We start from the raw sequence: 20272 nt of genomic DNA on the forward strand, positions 1-20272 counted from the left end.
ATAGCCTTGTAGTGTGCTGTAGTCTCTTTTAAGCAGTTACTCCGAGTAATTTTTTTACCTTCACTCTACTTTTATAGAAATGAGGAGACAGGGAGCATAGACAGCATTGTAAGATGCCCTTACACACTGCTGTGACCTCTATGACAATTAATTCTCCTGATTCTAAAGCTCAGTTTGCCCCAAGGCAGAACTGACTTAACGTGTGTATGCATCCACATTGCACCTGTGCAGTGATTCTGGTTCGCAGCAAGGAGACCACCTTCCCAGCAGACGTAGCCAAACTGCTGGGTGCAGGTGAGACGCTGGGTACTTGTGCGTAGGGTCTGCATGGCACTGGCGGGGTGTGGGACTCTGCTGGCAGACGGGCCCCTCAGAAGAAGCCACGTCCTTGAGGTGACACTGCTGCAGGAGTTTGCAGCCTCCCTGTGAAAGCACTAGTAACACATCCTTATCACTTGAAACTCTCCACTAGCATTTTTTAGTTAGATTTAGCAGTAGCTATCTGTTTGCCTTCTGAGTTTGCAAACCTGTTTGAGTTTTTTTGCGTAAGTTAGAAATGTTTTCTACATAGAAAAACTGTAAAGTTAAATATATTTTCATTTTCTTTTAAAGCCATTCCAAGTGTCTTAAGACTTTATCTCTGTTTTTTATTATTGCTGATATATTCTGATTGTCTAGGCAAATCTTTATGTAAGACCCCACTTTAGTTTAAGAGTGATGCTTTACCAACAGTCCCTTGACACCAAACTAAAGTATCCATATGGTTTAACCAAACCTTAAGGATCCCAAGACCCAGTCTATTCCTGTCCTGAAATGGTGCTGAAAAGAACTGTGGATCATGGTGACAGACCTAGGGGAAAATCTCTTGTACAGTGATGACATTGTAAAAGGAGGGAGGATGTTTCGATGCAGTTCCATCGGAACAAAAATCACAAAATAATTCCAAAATAAAGAACATGCTAGTACACACCTATACAGTGTAGCTGGCACATGCCAGAATAATTTTTTGGTGTAAATAGGTAGTAGCCTAAACCTTTAATTTTGAGAAGTTAATGTTACAGCTGCAACTTTAGGAAGCTTGTTTCATTGTCAAGATCGGCACCTTGAATGCTGACTCTTTCAGCAGAGTTGTTCAGCTGTTTCGGAGGTCGTACTTGTCATTGAAGGCAGCAGCAGGGCAATAGGGCTGAAGGCAGAAACCCAATATATGATTTATTTATTTTTTTAGAGTCTTGGGATCTGTGTTGAGATTAGAAGCTTCCAAAGCCTTTTTTGTACAGTACACAGAACGTAGCTAAAACAATTGAAAGTGATGCAAGCTAAATCGAAATAAATACCAAGTTACTTTAATAAAATACCAAGTTAATTTAATAAAAAATTTACACCATTTTTTTTATTTGTTCTTACAGTTAATGTGACAAAAATGTGTTTTTAAATAGTTGTAGGTGTTCCATTTTCTTCAATGTTTAGCACTGAACAGCTGTGTGCAACCTGGGTGCTATTTGTAAATCTAACTGCCTAGAGCATATGTTGTCATGATTTATTATTATCAGCATGCATGAGAATACCGAGAATTTATTTTAATTCACCTAGAAAAAATTTTTCAGTCTTTCATTGTTGAGAAGGATAGTCTAGACTGAAGGGTTTTCAGAAGTTATTTGTGATATAATTGGAAAGCAAATGGGATTGATGCTGGAATCTGACACTTATGACTACAAACTGAAATAGTCTGAATTTGGTTTTTATTGTTTTGACCTTCTGCTTACCTTAAAAAAGAAAGACATTAGCAGGTAAGTCTGTTACTGAATTTTTTGTGCAAGGAATGTTGGAGGAAGAAGAAAAGCAATTAGCCATCCACTAACTCTCTAAGAGCTTGTTTAAATGGGGAAATTTAACCAGTAAGTATGTACGTGTAATTACACTGAGGGTTTTTTACCCTAATATGCAGATAGATCAGACCTTAGGGAAGAAATAAAAACTTCTGTTTGGGGTTGAGTGATGAAAACTAATTTGAGGTCTGCAGATTTGAGAATCTTTTAACTATTTTGTAGAGATATTTTGCTGCTGAGAGTGGATTTTACGTCCTTTTGTTTTACTGGGGTCTGGATAGTCACGGAGGCTCTTTATTTTCAATTGACACTAAAGAGTTTAAGCCCAAAATCTGACTTAGTTTCATGTAATATTAATGAAAATCATTCTTTCCATATTCAAAAGTTAGGGGAAGAAAAGGTGGGAAGGAGGCCACTAAATATGCATTAATGAAGTAGGAAAGTAAATTAGGAAAGAATACATTTAAATATGACTAGAAGGATATTTTATAATATTTTAAAATATGTGACACCTTGGCAGTGACTTCTTAAAATTTTTTATGTAAATTATTTATGTCTTTAATGCGTAATTCCAAGTTAGTGACTTAAATCAATGCAATTGTTCTTTATGCTAATAAGTTTTATTTCTACACAGTGAAAACAAAATGAAATTTCCGTCTACATCAACATCTGTATCCAGTGTATTTCCAAAATTGAGGATTCTGGCACTTAATCAAACTGAGATAACTTGGACAGAGGTAATAACCATTCCTAGTTTTGTTTTTACTTAAAATTTTAGGGTTTTGAGGCAAAGAAACCACAATAAATATTTATGCATTGTATTATTCTACTGTAATGTAATCACCCTGAGACAAGGTGCAGTGGCGTAGCTATTAGTTACATAGCAACTGACGTAGTTCCTTTATAAAGGAGGAAGTTATATTGGCACAGGAGTCTAATAAGAAACATTTAACTTCATCTACAGTTGTACAGTAAGGCAAGATAAAGCATTTGGAGTATAATATAGCTGCATGTGCCAAAGGTTTGTGCGAATGAAAACTTTTTGTTTCCTGTAGTTATTAACGTTTTATCTGTATTTTTGTGCATGTAATAGGAATGAAAATGGAAAGAGCATATGTCATTATGACATGAAGTACCTGTTTTGGCATTGCTTTGCATCAGCAGGACGTTGGCTTAATGTCTTTGCACATACTGACGATTCTTGAAATGCCTGGTTATGTGCAATGGAGATATAGCACAGGAAGAACAAAGCTCTGACTTGTTTCAGGGACTGAAACCCACAAACATTTAAATGACTCTCCCCTAATATGATGTCGTATTAAGAATGAAGTCCTGTTGTCAAGTGTGTTAGAAGTGGGCCGTTTTTCAGAGATGGGGTTTCAGAAGCACATCTCAGTAGTGCCGCGTTACTTACAACAGCTTGTAAATTCCAGCCCATTATTTGGATTTCTCAGGGGAGCAGATTATATATGTATGTACTGCATAGTGAAATTACCTGAATTTTCAGATTTTTGTTGCCAGCCACTATGCAGTTATAGAGCGCTTACCAAAACTGGGGTTTTAAGTAGAGAGGAACATCTTCATTCTCTTCTCTTGCAGCAAGGCTAGAGGAGGATCATTGCTATATTTTTGTTTAGTGTCCATTCACTGTGCCATTAAACCATCAGTGGGGTTTATGCTAAGACAGTTGACAGTCCTTCCGTAACAGCAGCAATACAAATAGTGAAGTGAATGGAAGAATGAAGTGGCTACAAACGCTTTAAATGTCGTCTAGTGCTCATCAGAGTAAATCTGTGCATTGCGGTGTTTAAAATGTTGGCAGCTGCCAGCAGCTCCTCTCCATAGCAGAGTGGCCAAAAGGCTGGTCAGAGCCATTGCTTCGGGCACGTTACAGTTCTCCAGGGGTAACTAAGTTTCAGGGAGAAGCCCTGGGTTAATCAGAGCAGTTTAAAATTACATAGGTTTTACATTTGTTTTTGAAACTCTGCTCTAGCTGACAGTTCATCATAAGCGGTAAAGACATTTGTGGTTCAGAAATCTTTTTTATGAAATTAAAATTTGTTCAATTCATTCTCTTATAAGTGGGGAGACATAGGCATATGCTTAAAAGTGGTGTTCCAGGGCAGGCAAACAAAAGGGAAAAAATACAGGGACCTACCTGACATTAGTACTCTGTGAACAAACCACTTGAAAATGTTACTGCTTAAGCTATAATGGGAGTTACTTTGAAAAGTCAACTTTTAAACAGAAAATAATAATGAATATGATCCGGGCAAAAGAGAAATACAGTGATTGTCAATGGGAATGTAAGCAAAGTCTGAAAATCCTAGAAATGTCTTCATTAAAACAGTTTAACGGTGAACAGCATTTCGAAGTAACTTACTGCGGTATGTAAGAATGTATGGCATGGGGACAGTTTTAAAAAAGAAGAGACGACTTTTGGGATTTTTTCATTTGTTCCTCTGTTTTGAAATAGTTTTCACAGTAGAGGGACATGCTTAACTGTTACGCAATTAAGCATAACTCCACATTTACATGCTTTGAGCACCAGTTTTCCAAAAAGGTCTCTCATTAGTGTGTTGTATGTATACATCTCAATATATCTGAGATTTCTACTAATATGTAAGTAAAAGAGTTTATTACTGTATAATTGTCAATTGATTGTTCAAAATGTAACATGTAACTTTCAAGGGGGAAAGATGACTCATAAAATATCTTACAGTTAGAAACCATTGACTTAGAAATTGCATTAGTGCATTTGAGAGTAATGAATTCATATTTATGGCTCCAAAACCCTTTTTTCTTATTCAGCATTTAGGTCCTAATGTTATATTTGTCATTCTGGTTTCAAACTAAGATCTTATATTTATAAAATAAACTGTTATACAGCGGACAAGAAAAATCTGGGTTAGAGCAGAGGTGCAGGTTCATGTTTCTCACAGTGGCAAGGAGCAGGTAGCCACGCAAAATTCTAGGCAAAGGGCAAGCATAGGGTAAGAGCTTCTTATAAAGTAATCTGGAATTCTGCGGCTTCCTGAGCTGGAAACTATATATCTGTATGTAACTAATCTTTGTAGATTTTTTTTTTCCATGATTTATCTAACTGTATGAAGAGCCTACTTGAAAATTTTGATGTCCACATCTTTTAATATCAGTTCAATTATGTGCTGTATGAAGAAGTAGCCTTTTTTGGTTTTGAGCTTGCTGATCGTTTCATTTAATAATTCCCAATATTTTGTATGCAAGTGACTGAGAGCAGCTATTCTCTGTTTCGTAGCTTTCATGATCCTTGCCAAGCTTCTTTGTACCTTTCTCATTAATATTACTTGCTTGCTGGGATAAAGAGACTAAAAGTATAGGATCATCATGGACTTAAATGGTGACAATTGTTTCTTGTCTTTCTTTTGCAGTAGGTCTTGGGTTTCCATTTTTCTTTTTTGATCAGCAGTGGCTGCTCCACTGGCTATTCGTCCCAACCTCCCCACCAGCCATCCACAACAAGCCCCCGGTCTTCCCCGAGTGTTAATTCGGTGTCAGATCTATGAAATTCTGTTTCTGCATGGAAGATGTTTTAAGCAATAGTTAAAAATTCAGCAGTTTGAGTTTCTTAGAATTGTGACTGTCATTTGGTTTTGGCAATTTTCTACTCGTTTGGTCCATCTATTGAAAAGTCTTCTGATACTTCAGTTTTGTGCAGTTTTTCTATTCCATCCATCACCATGCAGGGCGTTTGTGGGGGAATCCCCCAAAGGTTCTCTGTAGTGAACATGCATCTAATTTCTCTCAACTCTGCAGGTTTCTTTCCATGCTTCCGTCACGCTTCCGTCACCAGTAAAGAAACTGTTTTGGTCTTTCTGGTGGACATAGGGAAACACTATCCAAATTAAAAAGATAAAATATTGGTGTTTCCTGTTCTTGCTCTGGAGGAGGAAAAGTTGTTATATCTGTATTTATATGTTTACATGTGTTGCAGATATGGCAGCAGGATAATATTTCATATTTTTAGGTGTGAAGCAGTTGCGCCCCCAGTCATATGCTGTTGCTTGAAGGGATCTATCTCACTGTTAATATTTCGTATTTTATATATAATGAGAGTTATATATAAATCCAGCTATATAACTTCATACAGCTGTAACAGAGAGAATTAATATTCAATATTCATTAAGAATATTTAATGAAAGGAGGCTTTTTGGTGTCTAGGATAGCAGACATTTATAGGAAAATCAGTTAGCTGATTTGTTAACATAACAAATGGAGTTTGATTGTCCAGATCTCTGAACTTCACGGCTTTGTAACCTTCATATCCTCCTGTAGACGCAAGCTGTAGGCGATTATGCCATGCGTGTGTATGTCTATGTTCTTGCACCTCAAATATGTTGAATCTGCTAGCCAATTTCAAACACATTTTGAAAAGAGGTGGGTCTTAAAAATAATTTATTACCTACAAGTTCCAAGAAAATTGGAATGTAGATGGAGAAAAGAGCCCCTTTAAGTTTCCTAACCAAGGAAGTGTGAGCAGATTGAGCTCACACTGAACTCGACTGGAGAATACACACAAGAAAAATCTCAGTGAAAAAAGTAATTTGCAACTCGCGGGCACAAATCTGTAGAAAACCAGTCAGTTCCAGTGCTTATGGAACTCCATTTGCTAAAACTGCAAATTTTTTGACGCCGTCACAATTGCATACAAACCTGGGGTTTATGCCAGCAGTTCCTGTTGCTTTGTTGTAAGTGTTTGTTTTTAAAAGTTGTGTTATCTGCTGAAGAAGTTTGGAAAAAATACATCTTTATAAAGTAAAATGATGTTTATGTAATTTCAGGACATAAGATTTAAAACAAGGGCATCTTTGTTAGATTTGTAGTCTTTCTGAACTAAGTACTTGAAAATGGCAGGATATGTGCTGGCTTAATGCAGTTCTTGGGTTTCAGTGGTTTCATGTGCTGGCACAGTCCCATGACACAGAAGCCTTCAAGCTCTCGTAAATTAAGGCATTTAAAAAGTCTGTCAGACCTGATGAGATGTGCAGAAGATACCGCCATTTCCTCATCTCATCATAGGGAAACTCTGATCGCTCCAACCCTGCTGAATAAAGTAAACTCAGTTTCTGGGTGACGCAGTCTGAGGTAGGGCAGCTACTAGCCTCGAGCCTGGAACTGTAAGTCCTGTGACTGTGCAGAACCCCCTGTGTCATCTGTGCTGGTAGATCCAGACACAGGAGAGGGCCAGCTGGGAGAAAGGAGGGGCTAGGCACTCCCTAACTCTTGTTTCGCTGGGTTTGGGAGCTGTGGCTTCTTCAGAATTTGTTCTGAGGAAATATGCATAAAGTGTAATTTCTGGAATGATTTTTCCCAACTTATGTTATATTAAATGAAGTTTTGCTCTTAGGCTCTTCTTTGTGCTCCAGGATGGCCAGCACTTGAAGAATTGTACCTCACTTCTAATAATATTACAGTTTTGGAAAGGTGAGTGATGTATTCAGTCGTTTGTGACTGATGTACTGCAAAGTTATGCAGCAACTAAAGTTACATTCCTGTCATGTTTACATCATCATGACATAATTTTACAATAAATTATGCAAACTTCCGGCGATGTACTTAAAAAAATTTATGAGCGTACATGATTATTTGCATGCAGTTATATACTTGGAAAACTAGTGTTTTTATTAACAAATAACTCTAAATGTTCCGCGTTTGTGTTTGTTTTTTTCCAATGTGGCAGGCCTGATAATGTCCTGCAGACCCTGAAGTCGTTAGACCTCTCAGACAACCAGTTACTGGATGGAAATCAGCTGCATCTAATAGCACATCTTCCCAGGTAGCTGTTAAACAAACTTCCTGGAAAAGCTTTGTCCTGGATATTCATCTCCGTAGTCTTTGTTGACTGGAATATGACAGTATTGATGTTGCATGGAAGATTTATGGAATCTTGAAATAGGGGCGTTTTGCCCTCTCAAGGAGCGTAACTGAATTATTTGAGCTATTTTAATATAATCTTATTTTTGTTGTATAGCAACACACTCTTAAGCTGTATGTTACTAGGTTTTCACTATATACTTACAAAATGAAAGTGATTTATCATGTTACTAAGTTCTTTATGTATTAGTACGCAGAGGGGTTTATCCGAGATGACAGGATTGTAGAGTTTGTGTGGAGTGGCAAAGCAAAGGAGCTATGGAAGTCTTTTCTTACGATCAGTTTTCTGACCATGACAGCGTAATGCAGGTTCCTCAGTAGCTGCACAGCCATCTCAGGGTCGCGTGAGCCTGCAGAAAGCCGTTGGGCGGCTTGTTGGAAGGTGTCACTCCTGAGGCTGACACGCTAAAGGTTGCTGGTGATGGGCGCTTGCCATGAGCGCCTTCTTCTTTGTCCTTTGTAAAGAAAGCAAAGCAAAGAGGGGTTGGAGGGAGGTAAAGAAGTGTGGTGATAATTCTTCCCTGTCTCTGTTACGCGCTCTTGATTATTAACCACAAGGAAGGTTACTGTTGTTACTCTGCTGGTAGAAGTGTGTGGCATGTCATCGCACAGGCAGTCTCTTGGAAATTTCAGTGCTTCTTTGGGGTAGCTTGAAGACTTTGAAAGAGACATGCTTCAAAATTGTTGTGGTTCAGCCTCAGGCGGCAACTAACCACCACGCAGCCGCTCGCTCGGCTGCGACATGACAAAAAATGACACGACAAAACCATGACAAAAATTTAAAAAACAAAAAACCCCATAACCCCAACCAGTGGAGTTCCCATACTGCATTGGGTAAATGTATTTCCACTCTCTCAAAAGAATGTCTGTGGTACTGCCCTTTATCCAGATTCTTCTGGTTTACTGTACTCTCAATAGCAGGGTCTTTATGGTAGTTACAGGCTTGAGCTGTGATTCCTTGCTTTGGGCTTACCATCCAGGGAAAGGAGGTGTGTGTTCCTTAAGCACTTCAGTTATGGTGACTGGAAAATTGTGGGACAAATTAGCAATAGTTTTGCTCATTTGTGGAATTATTATCTTGCACTGTACACCAAAAGAGCAGCCATGATTTTAAATAGCCACAAGCTATTTAAAGAAAAATCGTTTGGAAAATCACATCATTTAAATGCAGGTGCCATTTTGAAAGCTTGAAGTTAGTGCACTTATTGTCTGAAAAATTTATTCCCTTAACGCTCTGCTGAAGTCTGGGTACTCCCTGTGAAGCTGCTGTTCATTTGTCAGTGATTCTGCATCATGTCAGAAGTTTATTAGATCTTTATTTTTTTAAAAAATGAGCTAGTATTTCTTTACAAAAACTTTCTGTGCCGTGTACAGTAATCACTGTATCTATTAAATTTCAGATTAGAACAGCTAATACTTAGAAACACTGGAATATCTTCTATAAGCTTTCCTGATGCTGGATTTGGTACGTAAAAGAAGTAATTTCTTTATAGCTTTATAATTCTGTTTACTTAAAGTTTTCACTATTGTTTTGTAAATTTACTCTTTTTCCTAGGATGCAAGACTAAAATGTTTCCTTCACTAAAACGCCTTGCAATAAATGACAACAAAATATCACAGGTAGGTTAGACTGTGATAGTTTCACATTTTGTAAATACATGTATCTTTGTTAAGAGTAACTGGCAATTTGCTTTTTTAAAATTTCTTGGTATGCCTAAGGTCCTGAGGTAACTATTGAATCCTTTGATCAACACAGCGGCATAATTAAAAAATTTAAACACATTTCTTAATGTCTCAGTTAAATATGTTTATGTTAACTAGTCATATCCCTCTGCTACCTCATAATTCTTCTCACAGGATTCTAATGATCTAAAAAGCTGAGTAGTTCCTCATTTGTTTGTTGCTTGTGGGGTTTTTTATTTCAGTTAATGTAATGCAGTTTTTTCCTTAGCTAAACGAATAGGATAAAAGTACTTGGTTCTGCTGACAAAAAGAATAGTTTCAGTCACGGTCATTGTACAGGAGAAGTCACTGTTGGTGTGTATTGGTCTGAAATGAAGTATGTTTTACGATTCCTCAAAAGACTGTTCCCTTCCATTCAGTGGTCATCTATCAATGAGCTTGATAAACTGCCAAGTTTGCGGTCACTGCAGTGTCACAATAACCCTTTCATGGACACAGAGAAGAACCCAGAGACCCTGAGACAGCTGATTATTGCCAAGATAAGTCAACTGGAGGTTTTGAACAAGTCTGAGGTACATGATATTTCAACAAATGGCATGAGTCTGGGGAAACATTAAATTGTTGCCTGAGCAATTGTTTTCCATTTCCTTTAAGATTACCATTTGTTTGGGTGCAGGAAAAGTAAAGTGTGCCGACTATTCCATCACGTAGTGAACAGGGTGATGGAACAGTCGGCCTGTTTGTGAATGCAGCTAATGCTAGTGGGGGCTAGGACAAGGTGGAGGAATGAATGGACTTTTATTTCAAGTGCCCAAGTCGCCTTGAAGATGCAGGACTGTTAGCAAAAACCATACTCTGGCCAACAAAAAAAAAGAAACAGCAGCATAGTTGAATCTGTTTCAGTGACAGTAATACAGGTATTTGCCTTCTGTAATAGGAAAATAGCATTACCTAAACCAAATCAAACTTTCAGCAAATCTTTTATCATAAGAGAGAGCAGAAGCAGCATCTGTTCCATAGCTACAAAAAAACATCCTTGCGTCATCAAATACAGTGACATCTTTGCTTAGGTACTCATTTATGGCTTAGTCACTACTTGGAGATAGGGGTTGTGAGATTCCCGGTAGCATTAAAACATACTGAACACCTAAGTAGGAGCAAGGCGTCAGCGTCATTAATTAGATTTTCTTCTCTGGCAAGTTGTATAATTATATTATGTGCCATTGCTGTGTCAGTACAGATCCTTCCTGCTGAAAGAAAAGGAGCAGAGCTTGATTATCGCAAAATATTTGGAAATGACTGGTTAGCAGCTGGCGGGAATTGGAACCCAGAGAAAAACAAGCCAAGTGAAGAATTTCTTGCTGCCCATCCCAGATACCCATCACTTTGTCTTAGTAAGTACCAGTACAGTAAACTTGGCATTTCCTCACTTCTGGTAGTGCTGGGTCGGTCTCTCGCCAGTTACCCTTCCCCTTGATGCTTTTTCCATGTGCTTCTGCTGCCTTAGGAAAGCCCACCCTTGGCCAGCCTGACTGCAAATGGCTTTTGCTTCTGTGGGGCAGCCGCATAGTACTGCCCCCTTCCAGGCACTGCTGCCTCAGGGCTGACACCTGTGAGCGTCTGCCCCATAACTCTGCTGGGGAGCAGGCAGCGGTAGCCTCCACCTGGGGCTTTTTTTTAAAGTGGGAATGTTAAGCAGCATCTCCATGTGCCTGTCACCTGCTCCCCCATCCCATGTGCCTGCGCACCCTCCTAAATATGCTAGCATTGATCAAGGCGCGTGTCTGTGGCTCAGCGTTGCAGGAGCCTGCTGCTTTCTGTGCTCTGTATCCTAGCTGCTGAGGGAACCTCAGACACAGCAGGCTTGTGTCTGAGCCAACAGGCTCATGCCTGATCCAGCACCACGGTGCTGGTAGCTCCATGGCGGAGTTTTAGTCTTTGAAGGGTTCATGTCTACGTGCACTTTCCTTCACACAGAATATGGTGCACCTGAAGAAGGAGAACTGAAGGGACGACAGCCTTTGACGCTGAAGAATCAGCTGCTGAGTAAGAGGCCAGAAATGGTCAAAAATTATTCCTTCTGCATTTAAAATATTTTGAGCTTATTGTTTCTTGGCTGTATATGGAGACCAAAAGGTTCAAAAGCCTTTGAGCCATCACAGCGGTCCAACTTGTAATTCTGCTTCCCTGAACTCTGTATCAACACATTTGACTGGATACCTGCTTCTGTGTCCTCTGTCTCTTTTCCCCTCACCCTAAGCCAAATGATTTCTTAATTAAGACTTAATGGAGAATAGAGATAATAAATACTCTATTCTGACAGCATGAATGGCATCTCTACAGATTACATTTGAGATTTTAACCTCAACAGCTGCACTGTTTTATGATAATTTGGTTTTTATAGCTTCTTAACTTCAGGACAGCCAAGGAAAACATGGGTAGCTTTGATATTTGGGACTGCTAACATACTTAAACTAGGTTACATCCCAGACTTAAATTCACTCAGCTCTGTTTCCCAGTTGATAGAAGAACTGAACCTTTTTTATTCCATGGGAAAAACAGTATTTTATGGCATTATTCTAATGCATTTAGGTGGCAGACTAAATAGAACAAGAAAGCTAGTTGGCAAGACATAATAGAAACCTTTTTTAAGGATGGGTCTTCTAATCTCTTTAAAAGAATTAGGCTAATAACTTCCTTAAAATGGGCTTGTACGCTGCTTTTGAGATATTGAGGGTCAAAAACCTGCTTTAAACTGAGTAAGCGGTTTCCATTCTACTGCAGGTTACTTTAAAAAGTTAAATAGAAAATAAGCATTTTGGGTAACTACTCCTTTTGACCAAAAAAACACAGAAGTATTAGGGAGTTACTTTAAAAATATTTTCCCTAATTTAATAAAAATGCATAAAAACCTGATTATTTTAATGAAATTACTTGTATTTTTTCAGAGAATGACTAAATGCTGTCTTAGCTGCTCAGAGACAGGCTACATCCTAATTTTTTTTGAAAGATCAGGCTGAGGCAGGGGAAACAATTTGTAATAAAAACAGCCTAGAAAGCCCTGTTCTGTCAGGAGCACGTGGTCTTAATGTTCTTTCACTAATGCCTCACCGTTCTTTCTTAAGCTTTGACAATTAAATGTCCTGAGAAACCTGAACAGAAGCCTGTAGAGAAAAAGCTACCAGGTAAGGAGTCTTGGCTTGACTTAAAGCAGTTGATTGTAGCTCCTTTTCAAATAACTATATTAGGCATGGCAGCTGCCTCCGGCTTTGTGAGCTCCTGGAGGTTCTCCCCTGAGGACTCCGTCATATGAAGAAATTACGAAGGTGGAAAGTGTTTGAAAAAGTCATTATTTTTCTGACCTTCATACTTAATTTCAGTCTAGCTTGAAGATTGAAAGTTGATGCTTGTCTTACGCGATCTGCTGCTTGGTTTCATTGTTCATGTGTCTGAGGCACCCAAAGGCTAATTAACTGCTGTGAAATCTGGTGGGTGTATTAACCAAGTAACAAGAATGTGAAGTGGTAAGAGCCAACTCTGTAGTCTGCAGGTCTAGATATTGAGGTCTCATACCTAATAGATTAAGTCAGAAATCTAATTCTGACCTGTATCAAAATGGTCTTTTGAAGTTTTAGTGCCTGCAGTGAGACTAGACTGAACAGACTTTGTTCTCAATGAAACTGATGTTTCAGGAGGATGTGTCAGAATGGTGTCTGAGAGAAGAGACTTACTCAAGCTTTATTCTAAAATAAAAATCACATTTATTATCACAAGTTGCATAAAATTATTAGATACAGCTTTTACAAAAATGTTTGATAGAAAAATATTTGTCTAAGTACAATGTGTGGTATTACAGGAATAACTCACTATTGCTGTGCCTTTAAAGCTTCAAAAGAAGTCAAAGTTCAACCAAACTATTGAGTGTATCTATTGCAAACACAGGTATCGCCTCTGGAACAAATGACACTTACTCATTCAAGATCCATTACAAAAAAATACCCCTTTGTGTAACTGACTTCATAATATAAACCACTCTACAACTCTGCTGGCAATTTGCTTGGGACTAATGAATGTAATACCATTTCTAAGAATGGCACTAGTTCCACAGTGACATCCGTTTATTTGTGCCGGGAAAGCCAATTCCTGGTAATGAAAACTTCAAGGAACAGTCGCCAGATGCAAGTAGTCAGAACCCGACTGGTTTGTGTCCCAAAGGTCACTTAGTTTAGCACGTAGTGAACACAAACTCAAGAAAGGTAAATGATGAAGCTGTAATGCTTTAATTTGGTATATGGGATCAATGCGCTTAAACCGCAGTAGTGTATCCTGTCCTATCCACCAGATTAAACCATTTCCAATTTGATATTAGCAGTTACGGTTTCAGGTACAAAAGACGTTATTGCAGTGTTAGAAGTGAAGCAGCAGTACAGCCTTCTGCTGTTGCTATAAGCAAGTATAGTTGAAACAGTAGTACTTTGCTACAGCTCAGTGGTAGCAGCATTTTCCTAACAACTTTTCTTTCTTTCCCCTTGACAGACTCTATGACTATTCAGAGGGTCAAAGGATTGCTGTATCGCCTACTTAAAATTCCTGGTTCAGAACTGAAACTGTCCTACGAAAGTTCTAAAGTGAGTTAAAAATGGGTAATTCGACAATAAAATACTGCATGCTGCTAAAGGTCAATAGCATGTTCTAAACTACTACCTAATGAAATTGCTTTCACTTAAGGAGGGCAGTCTTCATGCTGTAATTTAGGACCTAATTTCATTCCTGTAATATGGCAGATGCTCCCTGACTGCAACTGCCTGATCTGTATTTGGTTTACATGAACAGATTTCAGTTTAAGTCTGATTGGGTTTTTTCCTTTCTCACTCTAGCTGGAAGGAAAAGAAGTTGAACTAGACAATGACCTAAAGCCTTTGCAGTTTTACTCAATAGAAAGTGGAGACTGTGTCTTAGTACGGTGGTAAGAAGGGACTCTCTTGATAGACCAAAGGAAAAGCCAGCGCTGGAGCAGCAGAAGAGTTACGGACTGCCCGCAGACAGCACGGACAGCCTGTGCCTGAACACACATGCAGGAGAACATGAATTTCATACGTGGCACCAGAGGGCTATGCAGAGCCTACGCAATAGGACTTTCAGCTCCTGAACTGAACCGTCAGTCTCCGTGAAAGCGTGTGGCTTTTGGCTGGATTGTCTTACTTGAGAGACACCAAATAGTGCTGAATGCTTCCATTAAATAAAACTCAAGGTAACCTTTGCCAAGATTTTATACCACCTTCCCATCACAGTGAGAATTTGTTGTACTGAACTGAGTACTTGATTTAGTTGTGATCTCTTTGCTTATAATAGGACAAAACTAGTGTTGCACTGAAAGAGGCTACTTGCTCTTTTGTTTTCACCTACGTCCAAAGACCTTAAAGCAAACAAAAGTGAAACAGCAGTAACTGTAGAAGTAGCTACACAGCCTTAGACTAGTTAAGGTCAAAATCTGACGGACCTTTATTCTACCCTACAGTGTTAACTTACCACCGTATAAATAAGTCCTCAGCATACTGCAAGGGATTGCTATTTGTTTGACATTCTTTAGTGCGCTGTTCCTCAACCTTATTTTAACTTTCACTTGTGTACCCTCAGATTCATATCTAATAACATATTGAGCTATCAGAAATCCTTCCTAATCAGGCCAAATTTGCAGTACTTCAAGATTTGGTATAAGCAAACTTTGAGGTTTTTTTTTTTAATCTAAAATGACAATGGTATGAACAAACTGCAGATAAATCCTAACCCCGAGCTGTCCCAGCCCCTGCACAGAGGAGGGCAACCCCTCGGACAGCACAGAGGCTGCTGCAGCAAGACTTACCAGATGCCCTGGTGCTGAGCACAGCTCCCCACTGCATCCTGGTACAGCTCTATACTGAGTTAAATCAGTAGTACTTTAATTTACAAAAGACAGGCTAGTTGGCATTCTTATGTGCATTTATTAATTACAAGTAGGTCTTTGACTTCATATAAAAAGAATTTTTTTGTCTTAAACATTTTGGTTTTTGTCAGATCAACATCTATACTATAGAAAATGAATAGTATCAATACACTTGTAGTTATCAAAAGGGATGTGCAAATATTGTTATAAGTTAGTTGAAACCCATCATTAAAAGATACCTCAATATTCCTTATTGTTCCAAGAATGAATCCAAATGTACACTCTTCCATGATCAGCATACGCAACCCTGTTTTCCAAGGCAAGTTCGTCATCTTTCCTCACATCTGCAAGGATCTCCACACAGTTCCTTTAATCTCCAGAGCTCTCTCAGTTCCTGTGGAGAATACTGGGGGGAAGAGAGCATGCCACTCTCGCACGTCTTCTCGCACAACCAGAGACTATCCTGTTAGAGAGAGAACCATTTCAGTACTTTTTCTTACAAAGAATTTAGTCTTCAGCAATCTTTACTTCCAAGATTCAGGTTTTCGTTGCCTCCAGCACAAACTCTGCACACAAAGGTCACCAGCTAGAGGTATATGCCCCTCTCTGATCTGCTAGCCCTATTCAGGGAACTTGGGGAGGGGAGACTGGTTTGTGGGGTTTTTCTTTTAAATACATTTTAACAAGTGTTTTCTGGATTTTAATCCAGTGGCTATTTTGGGATTTGGGGCGTGGCGGGGGTTGTGGGTTTTTTTGGTTGTATTCTGGGTTTTTGTTGTTGTTTGTTGTTTTTTAAGAAAAAGCATTTTCTCTATTTTATGCTACTTGGAGTAACAGGCATGTTCTCCTTGCATAAGATCAGAGAGTATCTTCAGACTTACTTGATATCGCTTGGGTCCTACAGCTGCCATCCAGATGCCCATACTCACATCTTCACCCTGAGACAACACATCAGAATAAAAACGGTCAGGTATTAGCACCAGGAAAGCAGGAAGGCATGACTCTGACTACAGTAATTTGCATCATCTACCAGCAGTAAAAATATGGTAACTACAAAAACCTATGTCTGACTGTTTTAGAGGTATTAAGTTAATCCTCCCAGCTTTCCTGTGATAATACATTGTTCTCAAAAGAAGACAGTACAAAAACCAAGGTTACAGCTCCAGACTTAGAACAGACACTAAGCATAGTGACCAAAAGCCCAGCAAAAAGCATCAACCAGGGGAACCCAACACTAACACATAAGCAATGTTCTTTCCAGCTCATCCAGTACACATGGTGCTCCCCAGGCCAGTTTAAGATAGTAAAACTGAACCAATGCTTTACTACCTGGTACGTCTTTAATCTTTCAGAGTTGCTTGCCAGCCACTGAACAATGTCTTTGGAGATGACGTAGCCGGACCCACAAGCAAAGGCTGGATACGCAGGACTTGGGTACTCCAGCTCTTGCCATTTCCCAGTTCGATCAACCGCCCAATTCAGTCTAAAACTGAAGACCATGTTAGATGTGAGATGTTTATACAAAGCTCTCTGTGAAACCTATGAACACTGCTAATAAGTAACACTGATAATAAACACTATTAAGAGGAAGAAGTAGGTGATCCTACTTATAGCTCCTAGCCTTATTTCTCTAGGGCGTGCATCTAATCCAACACAACAGCTGAAAGTGTAACTGTTGTTTCGTCTCACTCTTGGGTAATAAGAGAAAGTTCTCAGAACAGAACCAAACAACACTGACAGGTCTTCAGCACACCTGCACCACTGCTGGGTTTTGATACAGGTAAGCACAATCATCCTTAATTACCTTCTGGTAAGAGGCACATCTGGGTCCAACCCCCTTTTGTTTCTCAACGCGACAAAGCCCATGCCTCCAGCAGGCGTGCAGTTACAGCAATGTTGCGCAACCCATTTTCCTGATAAAACTAGTGGCTACTTAAAAACCATCTCTAAGCGCTTTTCCATATGAAATAGAACAAAGCAGATGTTCAACAAAGGCTTCCATCACTGAACTACAAAAACCCCTTCCTGGCTGTCATCTCTAGGGAAGATTGTACTTGCTACTAGAGGCCTGCGGGAAGCCAGCAGCGCTCTGCCCGCGCAGTCTCTGCGCACTGACTCCCATCCCCAGGCAGCGTGGCTTAGACCGCTTTAACACGCTGCCGCACGGTGTGGCGCTACGGACCCTGCTGAACCGCTGTGTCAGGCGGCGAGAAACGCCCTGTTTTTCCTGTTCAGGAACAGGCTGGCATGACACTCCCGTCACCTTACAAGTACTTCATGCACTCACAGCTAAGTGGCACAACTGTGTCAGTGCAGCAGGTTCTCCTCCTTTCTGCAAACAGGTTCAAGCGTTGCTGAATTCAGTCATGAGCACAAGCAGCTAAAAGCTTTAGTGAGCTGCTAAGAACTGTCACCTCAGACAACAGGCCCGTAAGGGAGGAATTACAGTTCAGTCGCAGATCTGTTATCAGACTCTTACACATTCACAGCTGAAGCTGACATGTTAAAGGACCAAGTAGATAAAAGTCACATCTGATACCTGAATTCATTTTAGACTCGGTATCTTCGACTCTAGCAAGTTACAGCAGGAAGAGTGCAACCCCCTCCAGGCTGAGGGGCACCTGCTTTGCTAATCATTTAATACTTCTGTAGTGTATTAGCATTATTCCCTACATCTCACACTTGCCTTACCTGTAAGCTGTGACTATTACAGAATTTACACTAGAAGATGTCACCCCTACATAAAGTTCTCCACAGACCTACAGAAAAGATGACATTTTGTCCAACTCTCCTCTCCCAGCATGACTTGTCTCTTCTGTCAGTAACCTAATAAAATTACTTCCTTGATACCTTAACACACCATTTCTAGAGCAGGACTCAGCAAAACTCATTCCTCAGTCTGCAGAAGAAAGTATCATCAATCTTCGTAATCTCACTCAAACAGCTTGGTACATTCTACCCTGTCATAAACTTGGTCATTTGCAGACGTGATCAGGGATCCATAAAAGACTTCTCTCGTGCCTGAGGGAGGCTAATCTTTTGACTGCAGTTATAAAAGAATAGAATAGCAGTCACTTCAGATAAGTATGTTCTCTCCAAGATGAGCCAAAGTTCTGAAGTAGGATCATTTGGTTTCCCAGCCTGCAGTCCTGAAATGCTCTAGATTAGCTAGATAAGCTTTTTAAATGGTGTTTTTAAATTAATGAACGAAATCACCACCCCATATGAAGTCAGAGATAGAAAAGGGCTATTAAATGACAGCACACATAAGCACTGCTCAATCCAAAGCATTCACTTCCCAGTTTCACTGAGACCTCAGCCTTGGCTTCTGCCAGAGGAAGCTGATAATTTCAGAATTCACAAGAGCACTAATAAGTTTCTTTAAGAATACAGAAATTAAGTATCAACAGATTATAAGGAACACTGGGAAACAAGAAACTTGAGAGTTTCATGAGGGAGCTTAATAACATGTAGATGAAGAAGGCAAAGTTTGAGTTCTCAGACACATGCTCCAAAGAGCAGAAAGAAGGGAGACCATCAATAAAGTCACCTCAAGGTCCCGATATATTGACCTTCTACTCAGGAAGTTAAGGTCTTCACACACCAGAACCAGCTCTCAGAGAAGCCTAACGACATTTCATTTGCACTTTCACCAGTGCTCAAGTCCAAGTATACAAGGTGTCACTCAGTCGAAAGGTGTAAGAGCTTGGAAAGATTCCCCAAAACCACTCGGAAGACTCCGCTACACTCAGTGGTTACCCACAAAGCTGAACACATAACCAGAAAGCTCTAGCCAAGGAGTAGGCCCATGGTAGGCAGCAACACAAAGGTAGGGACACCAAGGAGGAGGACTGCAATCTCTTTGGTATCACATCCTCAGCTCTTATAGCTGAGAATATGCTCCAGAAGAACTTTTCCTACAGCAGCTGGAACAGGAGCCCAGGCAGCTTATACATAGTGCTGTTTTTCCTTTTGCAAGTTGATTTCCATCTTGTTGTCAAGATCCTGACCTTTTACATCACTAGAATAAACCTATCTTACCTTCACTTAACAGTGAACAGCCTTGTCTTGCAGTAAAGATAGTCCCAAGAAAATTTAGCAGGCACTACGCAACCGGTGTTTTTGTACAGGCTAGAAAATGCAGGCGCAGGCCCAGGCCCACCACTCAGATCTCTGAGATCACCACAAGATAGCCAGCTATTCCACACGCTTACACACACAAACACTTCCACGCACTTTATTAAATCGCCTTAAGAGTAAGCAACAGTCAGTACCAGATCCCATGAAGCAAGACACCTTTAGCAGCAAAGGGCAGCTTTTCTTCAGTAAGCAGACGGCAACAGGAAGACACGTCAGTGTTTTCACGTTTTCTTTGCATATCCGCAAACAGGAAGATGCATCATGCCGTTGTGCTATTTGGAATGTTATAGCAGCATAGCATTTCTGCTGTAGTGGGTGTCACACCAATGCATTCCACGGATGGACTGTTTTGATCCTCCTAGTTATTCACAAGTGTAATGCAGGCTGGGGAACTTCATTCAAGAATTCGTGAATCGGACCTACCATTTCAGATGGCAGCAAAATGTGCAGCAATGCCTGTCATTCACAGGCTTCAAAATAAAGTGCATATTATGGAGACAATTTTGTTTCTCCCATTTACCTCATTTCCTCAAGCCCACCAGAAAAATCACAGTGGTTTCAAAAAAGTAACATTTGCAATTCTAGTATGTGCTTGCATTTTAACTTTACTGTACTGCTGGAATGCTTGTATTTACTTAAGTACCACGACAAAGACATATACAACACATTTTAAAACTAGGTAAGATATTCAGCAAGTTCAACTCATTGTAAAGGCACGCTCTGGAAAGCTATTGTAAAGTACTGATTTCTGTATTTTGAGATTCAAAGTTCTACACATACAAAA

General features: G+C 39.7%; 2 protein-coding genes across 6 annotated transcripts in view; one reads left to right on the forward strand and one right to left on the reverse strand.

Annotated features, from left to right (window-relative positions):
• TBCE (tubulin folding cofactor E) overlaps positions 1-14692 on the forward strand; it is a 29348-nt gene extending 14656 nt beyond the window's left edge. Inside the window, exons 6-16 of the mRNA XM_064445733.1 lie at positions 2464-2566; positions 7216-7292; positions 7549-7644; positions 9143-9207; positions 9298-9362; positions 9845-9997; positions 10666-10819; positions 11403-11471; positions 12551-12610; positions 13962-14053; positions 14303-14692. Of these exons, the coding sequence (XP_064301803.1) occupies positions 2464-2566; positions 7216-7292; positions 7549-7644; positions 9143-9207; positions 9298-9362; positions 9845-9997; positions 10666-10819; positions 11403-11471; positions 12551-12610; positions 13962-14053; positions 14303-14395 (1027 nt within the window). The 3' untranslated portion in view covers positions 14396-14692. The remainder of the gene's footprint in view (positions 1-2463; positions 2567-7215; positions 7293-7548; positions 7645-9142; positions 9208-9297; positions 9363-9844; positions 9998-10665; positions 10820-11402; positions 11472-12550; positions 12611-13961; positions 14054-14302) is intronic.
• The window catches only part of B3GALNT2 (beta-1,3-N-acetylgalactosaminyltransferase 2), a 29811-nt gene continuing 22701 nt past the window's right edge, over positions 13163-20272 (reverse strand). For all 5 annotated transcript variants that reach the window (XM_064445736.1, XM_064445737.1, XM_064445739.1 and 2 more), the window contains exons 10-12: positions 16678-16837; positions 16230-16286; positions 13163-15811 (exon numbers count right to left, since the gene is read on the reverse strand). In XM_064445736.1, coding sequence (XP_064301806.1) covers positions 15677-15811; positions 16230-16286; positions 16678-16837 — 352 coding nt within the window. In that variant the 3' untranslated portion in view covers positions 13163-15676. The remainder of the gene's footprint in view (positions 15812-16229; positions 16287-16677; positions 16838-20272) is intronic.

This window comes from Phalacrocorax carbo, chromosome 3 (genome assembly GCF_963921805.1).
Source record: "Phalacrocorax carbo chromosome 3, bPhaCar2.1, whole genome shotgun sequence".
Taxonomy (NCBI): domain Eukaryota; kingdom Metazoa; phylum Chordata; class Aves; order Suliformes; family Phalacrocoracidae; genus Phalacrocorax; species Phalacrocorax carbo.